This window comes from Plecotus auritus (genome assembly GCF_963455305.1).
Source record: "Plecotus auritus genome assembly, chromosome: 1".
Lineage (NCBI taxonomy): Eukaryota > Metazoa > Chordata > Mammalia > Chiroptera > Vespertilionidae > Plecotus > Plecotus auritus.
The window spans coordinates 222,025,446-222,043,946 of NC_137770.1; the positions used below are offsets into that span (position 1 = coordinate 222,025,446).

Consider the following 18,501-nt stretch of genomic DNA (forward strand, 5'->3'; position numbering starts at 1 on the left):
CTCTAGTCCTATATAATAGAGGTAATATGCAAATTGACCCTCACGCCCTCACAAGATGGCTGCCTACAACCAGGCCGGCAGGGGGGTTAGTGAGGGACGACCAAACGACCTAACAGCAGGCTGCGTGGGGCAACCAGGCCAGCAAGGGGGGGGGGGGGCAGTTGGGGGCGACCAGTCCAGCAGGGGCGACAGTAGGGGGCAACTTGGCCGGCAGCGGGGGGGCGGCGGGGGGCAGTTGGGGCAACCAGGCCAGGCAGGCAGGTGAGCGATTAGGAGCCAGCAGTCCAGGATTGTGAGAGGGATGTCTGCCGGTTTAGGCCCGATAGGCAGTCGGACATTCCCCAAGGGGTCCCAGATTGGAGAGGGTGCAGGCTGGGCTGAGGGGACCCCCCCCCGCCCCCCCATGCATGAATTTCATGCACCAGGCCTCTAGTATTTTTATAATTTTCTTACCTACACTGTATGAGTTATTTATATGAAGGATATGTACCTCTACTATTATTATGCAAGTAATTTCAGATATAATGAGGGGAAGGCAAAAAGAGAATAAAAACCAGGTTAGGCTTCTCTCTTTTCAGCAGAAAAGTTTTATTCCTTATAAGGACAAACAATTGAAACCACATCCAAGGCCTTTACAGACCAAACCAAAGTAGCCATTTAAAGCATTAGATATTGAGGGACAAGACATATAATGGGGGAAATGCTTCGCCATCTGAAGCTTACATCAAACTGCTCAATCGACAGCTGAACTCTGCTAGTGCTTGGGTGTGATCAAGAGGGAGTACAGCTACAGAACCAAAGGAGAACAGCTGTTGTCTACAACACAAGCATTTTAAGACTACATTGGTAGGGATGTATTACGATAGTGAAGGGAAGAGGGGAGAAGAGCTAGTTCCTTCCCACAGGACTTTAGGCTGCCTTGCAGAGGGCCACGGCAGAAAAGCGGACTTCCCCTTGCTCACGCTCAGTGAATTCTCTGCAGACCTTGGCAGCATCCTGAAAAGTAGGAATGTCATTAATGTACAAATAGCAACAGCTCAAAATGAACCTTTCAAAGGGAAAGTACCAGGAAGGCCTATAAATGCTCAAAGTTCACCCTGGTCAACTGTAAACTTCCCATTAAACTTAAAAACCCAGGCTTGCCGGGCCGGCGTAGCTCAGTGGTTGAGCGTCAACCTATGAACCAGGAGGTCACATTTCGATTCTGGTCAGGGCACATGCCCAGGTTGCAGGCTCGATCCCCGGTGTGGGGCGTGCAGGAGGCAACCAATCAATGATTCTCTCTCATTGATGTTTCTATCTCTCTCTCCATCTTCCTTCCTCTCTGAAATCAAAAAAACTGTATTAAAAAAAAAAAAAAATCCCCAGGGCTTAAGAGAAAAAAAATCAGGTCAAGGGAGAGACAGACTTGCACCACAGATCTGACTTCAGAAGCTTGGACTCCTTTGTTACTCCCTCCAAATGCCCTGTTTCTCCCACCTTATACCTGATTTTGACAACAAAACACAAAAGTTCTAATTCTGAAATTCCCAGAGTAGAGACAAATTTCTTCCAAGTAAACATTTTACAAAAGAGCCTTAAAAGTTTACATACCTGGTATTCCAGGCATAAACAAGTGGTGTGTTACTAATTCTAAGACCTAGATCACAAAGACTGGTAACAGAAAATTGATTATTGCATTTCGCTTTACGGAGCACTCTCGATGTGAGAGTGGAAGATCAATCAGCTGCCTCCTGCACAGCACCTACGGGGAATCGGACCCACAACAAGGCAGGTGCCCTGACCGGGAACTGAACTGGCAAACTTTGGGAGCATGGGACGCTGCCCAGCTGAGTCACATTGGTTATGGATCCAGATTTTACAGTTTCTTGATGTTATTTTTTTGTTTGTTGAACTGTTACCTTCAAAAGTTTCCATACAGGGTCTTCCAGGTATAGACAAGGGATGTGTTACTTCTAAACTGAACACAAGACCCTCCACCAGCAAAAAGATTGCAAGCTGCTTTATGGTGACACTGTATTCTCTTTATCACAGAGGAACCAAACCCGCAATATCTCAGAAGTATGTCTGTGTTAGCTATTTACCAAATTCTAGGTTTTAAAAATGCCTTGGGATCATAAGTATCACCGTGTTCAATGTGTGAAGAATCCACTTGAAAGACAGCTCCATTAATTATCAGACCATTAAGAGGACAGGCAATACTCAACGACACAGAATATCGGCTCCCCAAGTCTAGAAATCACCAACTCAGTAATGAGTGCGGCCCTCAAAAAGATCCACCATGGCGGAGTTTCACTCCTGCTTTGAAACCACTTAGTAAAACTAAAGTGAGTCTAGACTGGCATCACATTTTATTGTCAGAATTTTTAAGACACTGAAATTCCATACCTGTAGGGCTTTCCTACAGTGTTAACTAATATGAAGTGTGGGCCTCTAAAGGGAGAGTAGACAATTCTCTCCAGTATATACAAGGAGTTGGGACCTAAGTCACTGAAGTTTAGAATGCTTGGGTAAAGTTTATGTATTTTCTCACTGGCTTAAGTAAATTTTGTGTAAAGTTTGGAAATCCTAAAACATCTTTAATCATATACAACCAGCCTCACTCAAGAATTTTCACTAATTAAGATGCTACTTTACATTTATTTACGTTTAAATGAGATTCTAATTAGAACCGGTTTGTTTTGAACAATAAAGTTTTACCTTCCCCCCCACCCCATAAATTCTCCTTACATTAACAGTCGTAGGTATCCCATGGGGGGTGCATTTCATGGTGTTAGGATAGTGTCAGCTGTGAGTCAGAATGGACCTCAGAGCTTTATTTGGAGAAGCTGTCCCCCAAATGGGTCATAACCAGAAATTCTGCCTCTGTTCTTACTCTCTCCCATAAGTAAATGCTGACTCTCTCATGCAAATCTCCCGGATCCTGCTTCTCTAGATCTAGTTCTCATTCTGTATTACTGTTCTCATACCCCTGTAAATCCAAGAATGAGCTCCCACTGATCTCAGGTGTGTGTATCAGCAAACTGGAGCAAGTGACCCTCCTCCTGGAGTGGCATATTTGGCTCACTAGCACCTCCAAGTTGTCAGGTCTACGATGTTCCAAAGACAGGCCTATTGCTTAGAAAGGCAGTATTGTACAGTGACTACGTACAGACTCTAGAGACAGACTGTGGAGATTGGAGCCATGGCTCTGCCACTTAAGTCACTGACCTTGGGCATCACTTACCCTCTGCACCTCAGTTTCTTCATCCGTAAAATGTGAAAAATAACACCGGCCTCACAGTATCCTTAGAAGGATTCCGTAAGAGCTCTAAGTCACTTAGAAGAGCACCTAGCTCAGGGGTCAGCAAACTGCAGCCTGGGCACCAAATCCAGCCTGCTGCCTGTTTTTGTGACTCAAGTTTCAGTGCAATAGCCACACACATTCATTTATCCATTGTCTATGGCAGGGATCCTCAAACTTTTTAGACAGGGGGCCAGTTCACTGTCCCTCAGACCATTGGAGGGCCGGACTACAGTTTAAAAAAACACAAAACTATGAACAAATTCCTATGCGCACTGCGGGCCCAGGACGAGTCGGCTGCTAAGCAGGACAGGCAGCGGCACCCAGCGGGCCAAATAAATGTCCTCAGCGGGCCACATGTGGCCCGTGGGCCGTAGTTTGAGGACCCCTGGTCTAGGGGCTGCTTTGGAGCTATAACAGCAGAACTGATTATTTGCAATGGGCCATATGCCACCCAAAGCTAAAGCATCTTCTGTCTGAAAAATTCTATCAACCCCCAGTCTGCACACAGCAAGTGCTAAAAAAAAAAAAAAAAAAAGACTAGCTATATTACAAATGCAGTCGTATTACAAATGCAGTAGCATTTTAATTTCATCACAATAATTTCCCTTTATAACAGCAAACTGATTCAACTGGAGACTCATTTTCAGGGTGAATAGGCCTGGAGTAGTCTCCCAGCTCTGGTCCAGAACTAAGGTTTCTGTGGTCACTTGTTTGGGGAAGGTTACACTGTGATCCTGGACCTTAAAGTTCTTGGCAGGCATGTTTTGAATCTGCTTCTCATCCTATTAACAGCGGACCAAGTGGGAAGAAAATGCTCCTGAAATTAACTGCCTAACCAGAATTCATAATACACTACCTACAAAACTGACCCCAATCCAGCAGCCCGGGACGGATGAGGAAAGGCTCAGGTTGCTGTTGCACGAGTCGTTAGCTATGATGTAATCTGGCAAGAGGACAATGGTCACCTTAATCCCTCAAAGAGGCAGAGCCCTGCCTTTCAGGCTAATTCTCACTGTGGGCTAGAGACGGCACACGACACAGGTCAGTCAGGGCTGCTCTGAAGGATCCTGGTTAAAACCACTTGCTATACAGTAAGGTAGGTAGGATTACTAAAATGATCTTTAAGCCCCAAAGAATGCTATTAATCAGGTGATTGCTGCTGGCTGTATTGAAAAAGTGTTAGCACTTTAGAACAGACAGTTGGCTAAAGACACGTGGCCTTTCTGGGGATGGATTCCAAAGCTCACCTGCAGCAGCGAGTCCTCCGCACTGGTGCCGTGGTTCACCGGAAATGGCATTCGTCCATCTACAACAAAGAAGCCAGGCGTGTCAATTTTCTATGCACCTTTTCTGGCTACTGTGCTTGTCCAGCCTAAAGGGGGGGGGTTTTAGATTCTTCCAAATACCACTGCCACTCCCACAAAGAAAACCTAGTTATAAAGCAACATGCTGGGAATGAGGTTCAAGTGCTCGTAGATAATCCATCCCAGGCAATTCTCACCTACAAGTAACAAGATCATAGCCCAATCCAGCCACCCGAACTGAAGGACTTGTGCCCCATCCCCTGGGAAGGGCCCCAGAGCAAAAGGCAGATTCAGTCTCTAAGGTGCAGGAAGGTGGAGGCAGGCAGGGCCCCTTGAGATTTGCCCCTCAATGACTGCCGATGAGCGATCTACTCAGAGGCAGTGTCTGGACTTCAGACAACACAGCTTTCTCCATTAATACAATGAGGACGACTTTCACAAGATTGATCATCTTCCTTGTTGCCATATACGAGGGAACGGAAATCACCCCACATGTACAAATCCACTTTACACTAACAAGGTCATATTTAGGCATTTATCTTTTCCCCAAAGTATTTCCTGTCTGAAAAGGATGATGCCAGAGATCCTATGCTGACAGTGCTGCAGCAGAAAAGTGAGAAGAAAAACTGAACACTCCCACCTTGACTGGTGCTGGACTGGCCTCGTTACTGGTCTGACTAGAGCCATCACTTGGCAGGTCAGCTGCCCAAAGGGAAGGGCTGGGCAGCACAAAGGGTTAAGTTCCCCCATGGGAATACCCTGATGTTCTGACTTCATAAACAATGACATACGAAAGTGCTATAAAGTTACATGTCAATACTGTAAGAGGAAGTATGAAAGAACGAAACTGTATTAGATTCCAAAAATGGAGCGAAACATACCAAGTTCATAGAGGTGGCCATCCACGTTGTTAAACAGAATAAAATGAAAGTTCACTTTGTCATCTACCTGAAGAGAGCCAAGAAATTTTTTGAAAATGAGTATTTTATAAAGCAGAACGTAATTTGTTAAAAATAAATGTAATATAGCCCTAGCCGGTGTGGCCCAGTGGATAGAGCATCGGCCTGAGGACTGAAGGGTCCCGGGTTCGATTCCAGTCAAGGGCACAGACCTTGGTTGCAGGTTCCACCCTGGCCCTGGTTGGGGCTCATACAGGAGGCAACCAATCGATGTGTTTCTCTCACATCAATATTTCTGTCTTTCCCTCTCTCAAAAAATAAATGGAAAAATATCCTCAGGTTAGGATTAAAATATATATATATATCCTCGGGTGAGGATTAAAAAAAAAAAGCTTAAAAAATGTAATATGTAATAAGTATAATATGCTTTAACCAACTTGCTTGTGTATGTATATATCTTTTTTTTCTAATTTTAATGTTTTTTTATTGATTTCAGGGAGGGAGAGAAAGAGATAGAAACATTAATGATGAGAGAGAATCACTGATCAACTGCCTCCTGCACTCCCCTACTGGGAATCGAGCCCGTAACCCAGGCATGTGCCCTGACCAGGAATCAAGCCCCGACCTCCTGGTTCATAGGTCAACGCTCAAACACTGAGCCACAGAGGCCAGGCTTGCTTGTATATTTTTAAAATTATTATAGCTAACACTTATGTATTTCCTAAATATTAGGCTCTAATCTAAGCGCAGTAAAGTAGATAGACTGTAGCTGTCGGAACTGACTTGCTTTTTACTGAAGAGAAAATTAAGGCTTACGGAAGATAAGTATCTCAATTCAAGGTCAAGACGAGAAAGTGGCAGAGCAAACTATCATTATAGAGGCAGTGTAGCTGACTTAAATCTAACTTAACATGTGACTAGAAGGCTCTGTGAAGATTAATGGTACATAAGCCTTCTGGAAATTGTCAGTCCTTGTTTGTGTATCTTACTATACCCAACCGTCTGTGAGAAGAATATCTGACGTGCTCAATTACTAAGTGGGGTGTTACTCATTTGGATGTAAACAAAATACTATCAGCCTGAATTTACTCAAGGTTATGCCAACCGCCAATTGGGTTTCTGAGAGCCATTTCTTATAAACAGGTCTGGTCAAAGCGTTGTGCCAGTAGGATTTTTCGGTGTTAACTGGCCTTGGGTGGAAAACAACGTTTGCTGTGTCCCAGTAAGAGGTCACTTCACATATTTTAGGGAAAACACAGGTGGCACCTGGGCAGCCTGGCTCTGATTTGTATTTGCACTTACCCGACACTGGCCTTCCTGGGCCACAGCGTCATGGGCTGTCTGAATGGCCTGCAGACAAGAGAGAACCCTTAGCACAAAATCTTCCAGAGTTACTGACAAAGTGATGCTCTGGAAGTTCTCTTCCTACCTCATTCTTTTCAAAGCATTTTGCTCTGTCTTCGGGGGACAGCTTCTCCGTTTCAGAAAGAAACTGTTTCAGGACTGACCCATCCTCTTTAAAAAAGAATACAAATATTAGTATAGATAAAATAATGCAAATGGGTGCACATTTATTGGTGATTTAAACTAATGCAGCCAGTCATGTTTAGCGACCTGAATTTTACTATGGCCTCCAAGGATGTGGGTGGGCTGTACCATCTGCCCCAGACTCTCTTTCCCACCACTCCCTTGTCACTGCATTCGAGCCTGAGAACTCTCCATTCCTCAGGTGCCAAGCTTTCCTCTGTTCCTGGCCACTCCCCAACTCCCTTCACCTCCCATCTCAGATTCATCTCTCAATCTCTTATCACTTTGTTACAGCACTTATCCATTGGTAACATATATCTGTGAGCTTTTGGTGCCATAAAATGTAACTGTCTTATCTGTTGCTGTATCTACAGCACCTGGCAATGCACAATTAATGTGAATTGCAAACATGATGTAACAATAACAATCTAATCTAATTAACCAGTCTCAACCAAGATTTTTCTTTCAGGGGAGAAAATGCAAGCTTAGTAATACAGTTATCCAGGACAGACATTAACCTAAGGGTCTTAAATAGAAATGTAAAGAGCCACATAGTCCGGCCTAGAGAGAGCTGACAGCTGACAAATGTTGATTAACGTAAGTGTTTAGTCGTTGCTCAGATTGGATAAGTCTAGGAGACACTGACTACCCAGCTAGATCAAGAAAAACTTAAAATGTCAAAAAGACCTCAACTTGAACTTTCAGCTCTGAACTTTAAAAAAGTAAATGTATTAAATTGGTACTATTCAAAATTTGGAAGTGATAGAATCCTCTAACTTTATGAGGAGGGCTGTGGTTCAGATTAAGCCTTTAGCCCCATCATGACCACGGTTACAAGAAAATTACGGTCCCTTTGCTAATCTCAAGAACACAGCAGTCTAAATAAAGTGAGACCCACTGCGGAAGAACTAGAAAGGATCAAAGCTGCAACTGTCTAACACAGCTCAGTCAAGTTAATATTTGGAAAAGCAACTTCTAGAAGATCTGGATGTTTACGGCCAAGGCAGGTGATTTTTTATTTTATTTTTAATTGCAAAAGTGTATCAGTATTATAGTCTTGGCCACACTTTCCTCGTAAGAAGAAGTATTTGACCTGCTCTAAGCAACAGTGTGGACTATCAGTTGAAATTATTCTGTTCTTAACCACCCCACCTACTGTCGAAATCAGATTGCTATCTTATTTTTGTAAATAAAGTTCTGCTGGAACACAGCCACATCCATTGGTTCACATCGTGTCGATGGCCGATTTTTGCACAACAAGGCCAGAGACCATATGGCCCTCAAGCCTGAAAGATTTACTCTCAGGCCTTTTAAGAAAATTTGCTGACTCTTGGCCTAATCAGACATAACAGCCATGTATATTAACACATTCTAGTGCTACTAATTGTGCCTCTGACAAGCTTTAGGGCTGAGCCTCACTCATTTCTTCTACATCCTTCACAGCATCCATGGAAGGGGGGGTTAAAGCCCCTGACCTGACTTTGTTCACCGCTGAATCCTTTCCAAGTTGCGGCCTGCTGCTGTGCCTCTCTGCGGGAACCTTCACTGTCTATACCCAGCTGCTCTAAGCCAGCCGTCGCCAACCTTCGGACCTCACCGACCACCAGTGGTCCGCAAACCTCCGGTTGGTGACCACTGCTCTAAGCTGTTTTGTTCTCTCCTGTTATTATGAAACACGGTACCATGAAAGACAGGTCCTAACTGTTGATGTTTCAGGGCTTAACATCATCTCTCATTCTGCAGAATCACTGAGAAGTAAACACAGGAGAATTACAATAATAATTGGCCCTCAAGTGTTCTTTATCCTTCACCTGACACTCATCTAAGCTTTGTACAAATGAAGAGCATATGCAGAGCAACAGTACAAAACTGAATCACTCCCTTTTCCTCTGCAGGTGGAAGAAGCCAAACCATGCTTCTTAGAAAATGAGTTTCCTTCCCTTGAAAGAGAGAAAACAAGAATTCACCCACAGATTATATCTGGATAAGTAGGTTTCAAAAATGGTGAAGGCAATGTGTTTGCTGAATAGACCAATGGGGATTTTGGAGTGAAGACTGACGGTTAACGCGAGGTCAACTAGAGGATGACTGGTCTCAAAACTCACACTTACCAAATTCCAGTTTGTCTTGATTATTGGCCACTGCATGTATAAGTCCAATGGTACCACAGGAGTTCCCAATGGTCTGCTTCATGAAGTACACTTTAGGACTGACTTCTTGTCCCTTAAGTTCTTCAATCTGTTTTTTCCTGAAGTTCTCATGCTGTCAATGTAAAAAACATGCTAATATCTCAAAATAAAAATGCAAAGACAGATGGTAGCATAGTAAGTTCTACCACCTAAATGGAAACACAAATAGGATGTGTGACCAGGAGCCTTGGTTCTACACGCCAGCCAACGCCAAGGGCAGAGACCATATGGCCCTGAAGCCTGAAGGATTTGCTCTCAGGCCTTTTAAGAAAGTTGGCTGACTCTCGGCGCCAAGGCAATGGCCTGCCTGTCCCTCACACCCACACCAGCCCGTGGGGTTCTGAGAGGTCCTGAGACTCCACCCTGATGCTGCAGTGCAGTAATGGCCTTGGATGTTGCCCAAGGCTGGTCTAGACACCACCGCGGCCTTTTAGCTGGAAATGGATGATGTCACAAAGTTAAAAAACAGACAAGTTCATTATATAAACTAAGGATCTAAAATAGAAATGTAAAGAGCCAACGAGTTTTCTTCCTTTAACACCAACAATGACTATATTTCACATGGGCATCCCAATCAAGCTTTGGTTAATGTAACAGCCAAGAATACCAGCCAGTGTATAGCCCACTATTCTTTAACATTCTACTTCTGTTCTATCCAAGTACTAGTACACCTCTCTTTAAACACAATACCAGCCTTAACGTAAAGGCACAATTTAAAGAAATGGATGACTCCCTCTCCCTTTTGTTTATGAAGGAAAAACAACTGGCTTAGGGTCCTGGCTGTGATTTCACAAAAACTCCTCCTCATCCTACAAAGGAAGGTGTAACACTTGTTTGTCTTTGCCAGCTACCCCGTTTGTGGACAGATTAGCAATGGGAGGTGAGGAAGGGGGTACAGATCAGTAAGTCGATTTTTCCCAAAGCATCCATTAGCTCTTTGTACAGTCACTTAGTGGGCTTGTCTGAACCTTTCACTAACAAGTTTTAAAGACCTCACAGGTATGACTTCTCAGTTAAAAGCAGAGTGCTAATGCTACTGAAACACTAGTCCCCATAACCAGTGTAATTCAGACAAAATATTTCCAATCCTAGTAGCCTTCCCTTACTGTACATGGAACTGAAATTTAGGCCTTATCCGTGGCACCAGCAGAGGAATATGATCTCTTGTCCCACAAAATCAACTTTTAATTCCAACTCGTAGGAAGTTCTAGTGCCATGTATCCAATACATCCTTAAATTTAGTGACTCATTGACTATTAAGGCTTTTCACTTTTCTAGGTTAATTAAACATTTTAAAATGGGATAGCACCATCCTTTAGAGTTGTTTGAGCTCTTGCGTGGATACACTTATTGAAATATTCATTATCACTTAACGTTAATATTTTACAGTGGTCCGTTTAGGATTTAATAATACTCTCTTAGACAAAATTAAATGCTTTCTAAATTAACTTAGTTTGTTTGGAAGTCAAGCTACAGAACCTCAACTTTTCTTTGAATTTGCTTTAGTGTTTAGCCCAGTAGGCATTTTGTATCGCAGAATAGGTGCTCAAGAAATCTGAAAGACCGAACTGGAGCTAAAAAACCTAATTATTGAGCTCTTTCAAACCTAAAATGTTCAAACCACAACATTCTCTAACAAGAACCACTTGATCCAGCAAAAGGAGATCAGTGGGCTTTTGAAAGACAAGCATGCTGCGCCACTGCCTCCCAGAGGCCTGGTGTATGAGAGCTGTTCAAAACCTCCGAGTCATCATGGTTCCTCTAGCAAGAAAGCTGTGAGGGGCTCAAGTAAGACAGGAGATTGCATTTCATTTGGCCAACAGAGACGTTAATTAGACGTGCAATTTTTGGCAGCTCCGTTTTCACCTAAGTAAAAGCGTTGGCAATAAAAAACATGGCACTGGGAATATCCTAACAGTTTTAGTAAGGGTGTTTAACCCATTTATAGGAGGAATGCCTGGAACTTCCCATAGGGCTTAATTTATGCAAAGGATGCTTCTAGAACACCCAGACTTAGGCTGGTGCTTAAACTCACTCTGTGTTTGGAATGATGCCCCAAATGCAAATGCCTCAAGTTTTGTTACAGGAAGTGTTCAACCACTCCCAAATCAGGGGTCAAGTGACAGCAATAGGAGATAGACAATACCATGCTGATTAGTGGAATTCCATACATCGCAAGACAACAATTATCCCAGCTACCTTTTTTATATCTGATGCTCAGTCTTTGAGGTACATATATCCATGCACACTTGTAGGAGGAAGACCATCTAAAGGGAAATGAAAAGGTATTTCCAAGACTGCTCTAATGCCCACCTATTTCATTCACCCACAAGGTCAGAGAGGAAAGAGGGTAAGAGAGGTGGAAGGCGGTTCCCGTACAGGAACCATATACAAATGATTAAGCTTTTTTCAAGAGCACACCGGTGAGGCTAAAACCCAAGTGTGCACGTTGTATAAAGTGGAAGAGTGGGAAGAATTCCCGGAGACCACGGGAGACCCAGGCAGTGGAAGTGGAGAATTAAAGAACCTATTGTTTTCAAGTGCTTTAGGCAAGCCCATCCCCCTCCATTTAATAGCAAGGTGACAGCCTTTTAAAGGGAAAGAACCAGCCATGCCCTGGCATGGAAGGTTCAGAAAAGCCTAGGTTCAAAGGACTTATGAGTAGGATGGATTACAATTTGGAATTATTTCTCTTCCAAATTTGAGGCAATGCTGGATGAGTGAACAAGAGCAATAAGCTCTATTACAATAGGAGCCCCGAAGAGTAGGTACCAAGGGTGTGGGCTCCTCCCTCCACGCCCCCCCCCCAACCCCCAGAGAGAGGGCAGTTTTGCCAGGTGTGGGCGCTTAGGTCAGGTGGGAAGAGGAGCCTGGAGTCTACTACCCTCAACGCTTCATTTTGGTTTGGGAGAGGCGCGCACCTCGGGCCCCACGCCCTACCTGGGCGGTGAGTGGAAACAGCAGCAGCAGCGCGCAGGCGGGCGCCGGCACCGAGCTCAGCGCGTCCTCCTCCAGCCCCAGCACGTCCACAAAGCGCCACTGGCCGGCGACCCCCAGCCGGGCCAGCACCTACAGAGAGGAGACAAGGCGGCCAGGCTCGGGGAGACAGACACCCTCAGCGCTCCCATAAGGAGCCTGCGAGGAGTCCCCACTCGAGCCTGGGAGGAGTCTCCGCCCGGTCCCCCACCCCGCCAGTGCGATGACACAGCACAAAGCGCGGCCCACACGTGGCTCCCGCGAAGCCCGAGCACCCAAGTCCCGCGGCCCCAGCCACGCCCTCGGGAGCTCCGCCGGGCGCTCGCCGGTGGGTGCAGCCTCCTCCTCCACCTGCATCCCACCCCGCCCCCGATGCAGGGGCCGAGGGAGAGCGTCCCGACCGCGCCCAGCCCGGCTCCTCGGGAGCACACAGGGCGCCGCTAAGTCACTGCGAAACCGCCGGAGCAGGTGGGCGCCTTCGCCTCCGCCTCCATCTCGGCTCTCCAGAGGGGGGAGGGGACAGAGGCAACGCGAGATGCCACTCACTTTGTTCAGCATCTGAAAGACAAATGCAAAGAAAAACACAAAAATAAAACCAGTCAGCGATCCGGCTACCTGGCGTGGGTTGACCCTCAGTCAAGCGCTCCCGGGGCCACGATGCACCTGACGCTCACCTCGGGGTTGATTTCCATGGGTTTGAGCTGCATCTTCGCTGACCACAGGTGAGACCTGACACCAGAGAAGAGGAAAAACAGCAAGCGGAGCCGCCCAGGCTGCCGCTATAAAGCGCCGGCCTGACGCACTGTGGGTGCCTGCGCAGGGGGATCGGGGCAAAACCAACGAGGGGGAAACGGCCAGTCTCAGCAAAACGGGCATGAACCCCCCCTATGCGCAGGGCGGAGTGGTTCGGCCGGGCCCCCAAACCTTGCAGTCTCACTTGCTGGTGAGATAATCTGGTGGTTGTGGAGATGGATTTGTTGGTGGGCGCTCCCTGAGCGTATGGAACAGTCCTTTTGACCGAGTCTAATTTTTTGCGAAGTTTCTGGAAACTCTTCCTTTCTACCATTTCAGTTACCTGAAATCTCAGGGCTTCTGAAGCGTTGAGAAAAAGCTCAAATTCAACAGGTATATATTTAATATGAATATAAATATGTTTCCCAAATTCGCAGCAGTTTGCATTTGACCTTAGACAATTCATCCTCCATGTTAAATCAGACCAGTACCGAATTTCGTCCTTTAATTGACTGACTAGAATAAAGCATAGTCTGGAATAGAACAGATATTGCATTAGTAAGGCTGATGTCATGTTACTCCCTGGGAGGAATGGTTTGGTCATGTGGAAGCTGTAGAAACCTGAGGGATGTGAGGGTAATACAGAAAGCACACAGAGAATCAGGAGGGGGGAGACTTGAGAAAACAGATCCAGGGGGAAAACAGATATGATTTCCAGACGAAAGGATGTATTAGTGAAAAGAAAAACATCTGTAAAGAATGGAGGCTTTGAAAAATAAAATTCTGAGTTCAAAATAAAATACAGTGAATAAGAAGGGGAATAGCAACTAAAGAGACCCCTGTTCTCTAATGATCTCAGGTGGGGTTTGTTTTTCCTACCAGCCTATTAAAAAGATGGAGAGGAAAAGCATATGCCAAAGGTTGAATAAAAGGAGGGAGAAAAATCTCTAAGAATTGTGCCAGGAAAGCTAAACCTCGGCAGAAAGTGGGATTTGCAGAAATACTAAGGAAGTAAGAAGGTTGGGTATTTTTTAAAAATGTGCTTAGAACAAAATAATGATGATGGTAAAAGAGCAGACCTCCTGTTGGGGGTTGGGGGTGGGTGGCCCAAGGTTAATAAGATAACAAAGAGAAGGAGGGAATCTACATTGTTGGTGTTATTACCTCTCTACAGTGCATCAGATCTTTTGCATGCCATTTCATTTAATCCCTAGAGTATCCAATGACGAAACTCTTAATAGTGCAATTTTGCAGCATAGAAACCAAGGCATAAAGACGTTATTTGCTGATGATCACAACAGAAAAGTGAGACAGAAGTAAACCCTTGTAAACTGGGCTCTAGCAAGCAGCACATTCTCCATCCAAGGCTTCACTACATTCCACTTCTATTTTGTCCCCATTTTACCCATCAGAAAAATGAACTTCACACAGAAAATGAGAGGAAAAAAAATTCTGTAAATAATACAAAGAATTTAGCGAATGAATTTTATGATATGTAAATTTGCCTCAATAAAGTTGTTTTTAAGGCGGGGGGTGGGGAGACAATAGCTTGAAAGTCAAGACAGGTGAATAGGTAAGTACAAGAACACCTGGCTATGTTGAAGGAGTTCTTACCTTCTAACAGAGACAAATTACATCCCAATTTACTTCATTTATTCAACACATACTGACTGATTAAGCACCTACTGTGTGATGGGCACTGAACATGGAATTGGGGGTATGAAGGTGAAAACAGTAAATAAACATGGAAACTTCCCTCATGGAGATTGTATCAATAATAAGAGTGGTGTCAAAAGGAGTAAAGCTCAGGAGCATCTACCCTCGTGCAGGGGATCAGGAAGGCTTCCTAAAGTGAGTGACATTTAAGATAAGGGCTGATGGACAGGTGGACAAAATATATAGAAAAGGTGGTCATGAAAACACTATGAGAAATCTCTGTTCAAGGCATCCACTCAATAGATATTTAAATTGAGTGCCTACTATGTGCCAGGAAACATCAGAGCAATGAATAAAACAATTAAATCACTCCCTGCTTACAAGGCAATGCCAGAGACTGGACATGACCAAACCTCATACTGATCTTTAAAAAGGCAGGGGGGATGCATTGCTGAAACCACAGGCCAGATTTTATATCAGTCATTAGCCAAATTTTAGAACTCATCATTTGTGAACTATTAAGGAAAAAAAACAAAAACAGAATGGTTGCATTTAGAACAAATTATGTCAGCCAGCACTTACCTCCTTTTCCTTAGTGGTTACTAGCTAGACAAGCAAAACAGTTATTGTATTCTTCATGATGCCTGGGTTGGTGTCAATTGATATAATAGTTGGGGTGGTTTTACAGCTTATTTAAATTATTCTACTGAACAGAGTAATCTCAACCTGCAGCCACCTGGCCATGATTTTCACCCTGTATCATTCAGTTTTATTACAGCATGAAAGTAAGAATAAGCAGTCCAAATTATGAGATTTAGAAAACTGAGTTTAAAATAAAGTGATGAAATTTAATAGAGATTTTTGATGATGGTTGTATACTTCTATGATTATACTAAAAATCTTTAAATAGGTGAATATCTCAATAAAGCTGTTAAAAATTCAGTAGAGCCGAAACCGGTTTGGCTCAGTGGATAGAGCGTCGGCCTGCGGACTGGGGGGTCCCGGGTTCGATTCCCGTCAGGGGCATGTGCATTGGTTGCGGGCACATCCCCAGTGGGGGGTGTGCGGGAGGCAGCTGATCGATGTTTCTCTCTCATCGATGTTTCTGACTATCTATCCCTCTTCCTTCCTCTCTGTAAAAAATCAATAAAATATATTTTAAAAAAATAAATAAATAAATAAAATATGTTTAAAAAAAAAATTCAGTAGAGATATGTGTGAAGCTCTGCATGTCAATTATCATAGAACAGTTAACCTTCATATTAACTTTTTTCTTGATTCTATGGTTATAAAAATGTTTTATTACTTTATATATAATATAGTTATGTAATACAATGGGTTATATAATATGAATATGAAAAAATATCAAGTGAAAAGTCATAACATTTTGATTTTAATCATTTGAAATGAATACATAAACAGAAGGAAAAACATTTTTTTAAATCAATTAAACATTTAGGGTAAACATGGAGCAGACCTGTTATAGGTGGAGAAACAAAATCAATGAATAAGTTGTCCTTCATAAATAAAGATACCACTTCTAATTGGCCAGCAATAGAATGTTTTTTTATCATAAGTATTATTTTTCTAGTAATAGTGAAGATTTAGGATGGACCCTTTGGAAACTACCTTCTTGTGATTCTGATCACTAATAGGATAGAGATTTGAATATTCTTGGCAGGTCCATGCCACAGTGTTAGGGAGTCAATCCTGAAAGCTCATCCCCAAGGTTAGTCCTTCAGCACTTCCAGTGGTTTTGTAAACACCCGATTCCCTGTATTAAATCCCTTGCTACCTAGAGTAGTTCTGGACTCCTCTATTGGTACTGCATGCATATCATTAGTGGTACATGTCATCCTGCCCTAGCGTCCCTCAGTTACTATGCTTGTGCAGTTGTAATATTAGAAATCAGAGGGCTTTGTTGAGCCTGGATCAGCCACCAATGGTGTAAACATAGGCAGGTTAACTAAGCTCTCTGTATTTCAGCTTCCTCAACAGTAAAATGAGGATTTCATGAACTCTACGATTTCTCCCAATTTTGGCATAGCAAGGACCTTGAGCAGCAGAAAAGAGATATACAGACCAAATCATACGAAAGTTTGAGTTAAGTCTACTTTTATCTCTAATTCTTTAATTTTAGCCATTAGACTTATAAAATGTCACTAGGATATAATAAACAAGATTTATCAGTTAAAATTTATTTCTGAAGGTGCTTTAGAGATATTTGTTACACATTTCCTTTTACCAGGAGATTGGTATATGAGGAGTAGGATAAGCAGGAACGAAATTAAAGTCTATAAATATACAAGGAAGAAATGTTTTCTTGAGAACACTGCTGAGTTCTAAGACCTGACCAAGCATTTTTTCAGAATCCTTAGAGTGAATAGATCATTATATAGATGTGTCTTGGTCTTACCTGGACATTTAGTGCCAATAACCTAAAAATATGAAACATTTTTTTAAAAATCTGAACAAGTTAAACTGGGAAGAAAAAAATTCACTACCCTAAGAAATTTTCAGACTCATTTCTCCACATATTCCTTCCAGTACTTGGCCAGTTGAATAGCAAATTCTGTTGGGTTCCCAACCAAAATGTATTCTCTTCTTCCTTCCCAACCTGGCTGCCCACTGTTCTAGCCTCAACTCAATACTAATTTCTCAGACACCAGTTCAAGCCTACTTTTTTGGAGGGAGTGAGGAGGAGGAAGGGGGGTTGTCCTTGGAGCTCTCATTTGCCTATTGTGAGACCAGCAGTATCTCTATATATAAAAAGCCAGTGGCCAGAATGCTGCAACGACCTGAACCACCAGTCGCTATGACGCCCACTATGGCCAGTGAACCAGCCCAATCGGGAGGTGGGGCCGGCAGGTCAACCTCCCGCAGCCCCTCCCCCCAGCCAGCCCCACCTCCGATCCGCCCCCACTGCCCCCATCAGCCCGCAGCCCCTCACCCTTGCTGACCCTGCCTCTAATCACCCCCCCCCCCACACTCCAATAAGGAGAGGGGATGGCCAGCCAACCTCCTGCAGCCTCTCCCCCTGCCGGGCCCCACTCCAATCGGCCTGAGGCCCCTCCCCCCAGTCAGCTCCACTCCTGATCGTCCCCCCAATCCAATCAGGGGCAAGGCCAGCTGGCGAACCACCCATGGCCCCTCCCCCAGGCCACTGGCCCAAATCGGCCCCCTCCACCCCATTAGAGGGTGGGGCTGGCTGGCCCACTGCCCACAGCCACTCCCCACGGCTGGCCCCGCCCCTATCAGCCCCCCACCCCAATTGGGGGTGGGGCCCTTGGACCAATCACCCTCAACCCCTCCCCGCAGCCATCTGGGCCCTGATCAGGCCCGGATCAGGGCAGGCCTGCTGGCCAACCTCCTGCCATCTCTTTCTCCTGATAGGTCCAGCCCCGATCTGCCCCAATTGGGGCCGGGCTGGCCATACACCATCTGTGCACGAATTCATGCACTGAGCCTCTAGTTTTAGATAATGTGTCCTACGCAGTGTCTCAGTACATCTTCAGTGGAAGATCCCTCAGAGTACTAGGTCAGCCATAATACCAGAAGCAGGTACTCTATTTGTTTCTTTTTATTAGCTACCAAACTTGCATCAGTAGCCCCTACTCCATAAAAATTGCCCTTGTGAAAACTGATCAGAACTGAGCCTCCTGCCTATCCCAATAAGGGGACTCTGATCACCTAAGGAGAGTGGGAAGCACATTGCATCTCAAGAAGGAAAAATAAAAAGAAATCCACATTGTATCTCTCCAAAAGGAAAAGAATTATTAAACATCCATGCTTAGGTATAATCAGTGAAACTGGAAACACCGAGAACCCAGAAAGATTTTAGAATCAGCCCTTGAGAATGCATAAATGAAAATGACATCAGTGTCCTCAAGGAAGCCGGATAACAGTGGAATAATACTTCCATTGTTGAGAGA

The 18,501-nt window shown here is 44.3% G+C and overlaps 1 protein-coding gene across 1 annotated transcript; it reads right to left on the reverse strand.

The window, feature by feature from the left end:
* Positions 1 to 564: 564 nt before the first annotated feature.
* UCHL1 (ubiquitin C-terminal hydrolase L1) lies at positions 565 to 12,990 on the reverse strand. The gene is made up of 9 exons (XM_080683172.1): positions 12,856 to 12,990; positions 12,728 to 12,739; positions 12,146 to 12,274; positions 9,128 to 9,278; positions 6,919 to 7,004; positions 6,792 to 6,839; positions 5,472 to 5,538; positions 4,534 to 4,592; positions 565 to 996 (listed from the first exon to the last, which is right to left on the reverse strand). Exons 1-9 carry the CDS (start codon positions 12,886 to 12,888, stop codon positions 910 to 912), a joined length of 672 nt encoding a protein of 223 aa, XP_080539298.1. The 5' UTR covers positions 12,889 to 12,990; the 3' UTR covers positions 565 to 909.
* Positions 12,991 to 18,501: the final 5,511 nt, after the last annotated feature.

Bases quoted from the DNA above. Each gene is read 5' to 3' on its own strand.
- UCHL1 (XM_080683172.1), bottom strand. From the start codon at position 12,888: ATGCAGCTCAAACCCATGGAAATCAACCCCGAG. The intron at 9,279-12,145 runs GTAGGGCGTGGG...TTACATTGACAG, and splicing joins TGTTTCCACTCACCGCCCAG to CATGAGAACTTCAGGAAAAA. The intron at 6,840-6,918 runs GTAGGAAGAGAA...TCTTGTCTGCAG, and splicing joins AATGCTTTGAAAAGAATGAG to GCCATTCAGACAGCCCATGA.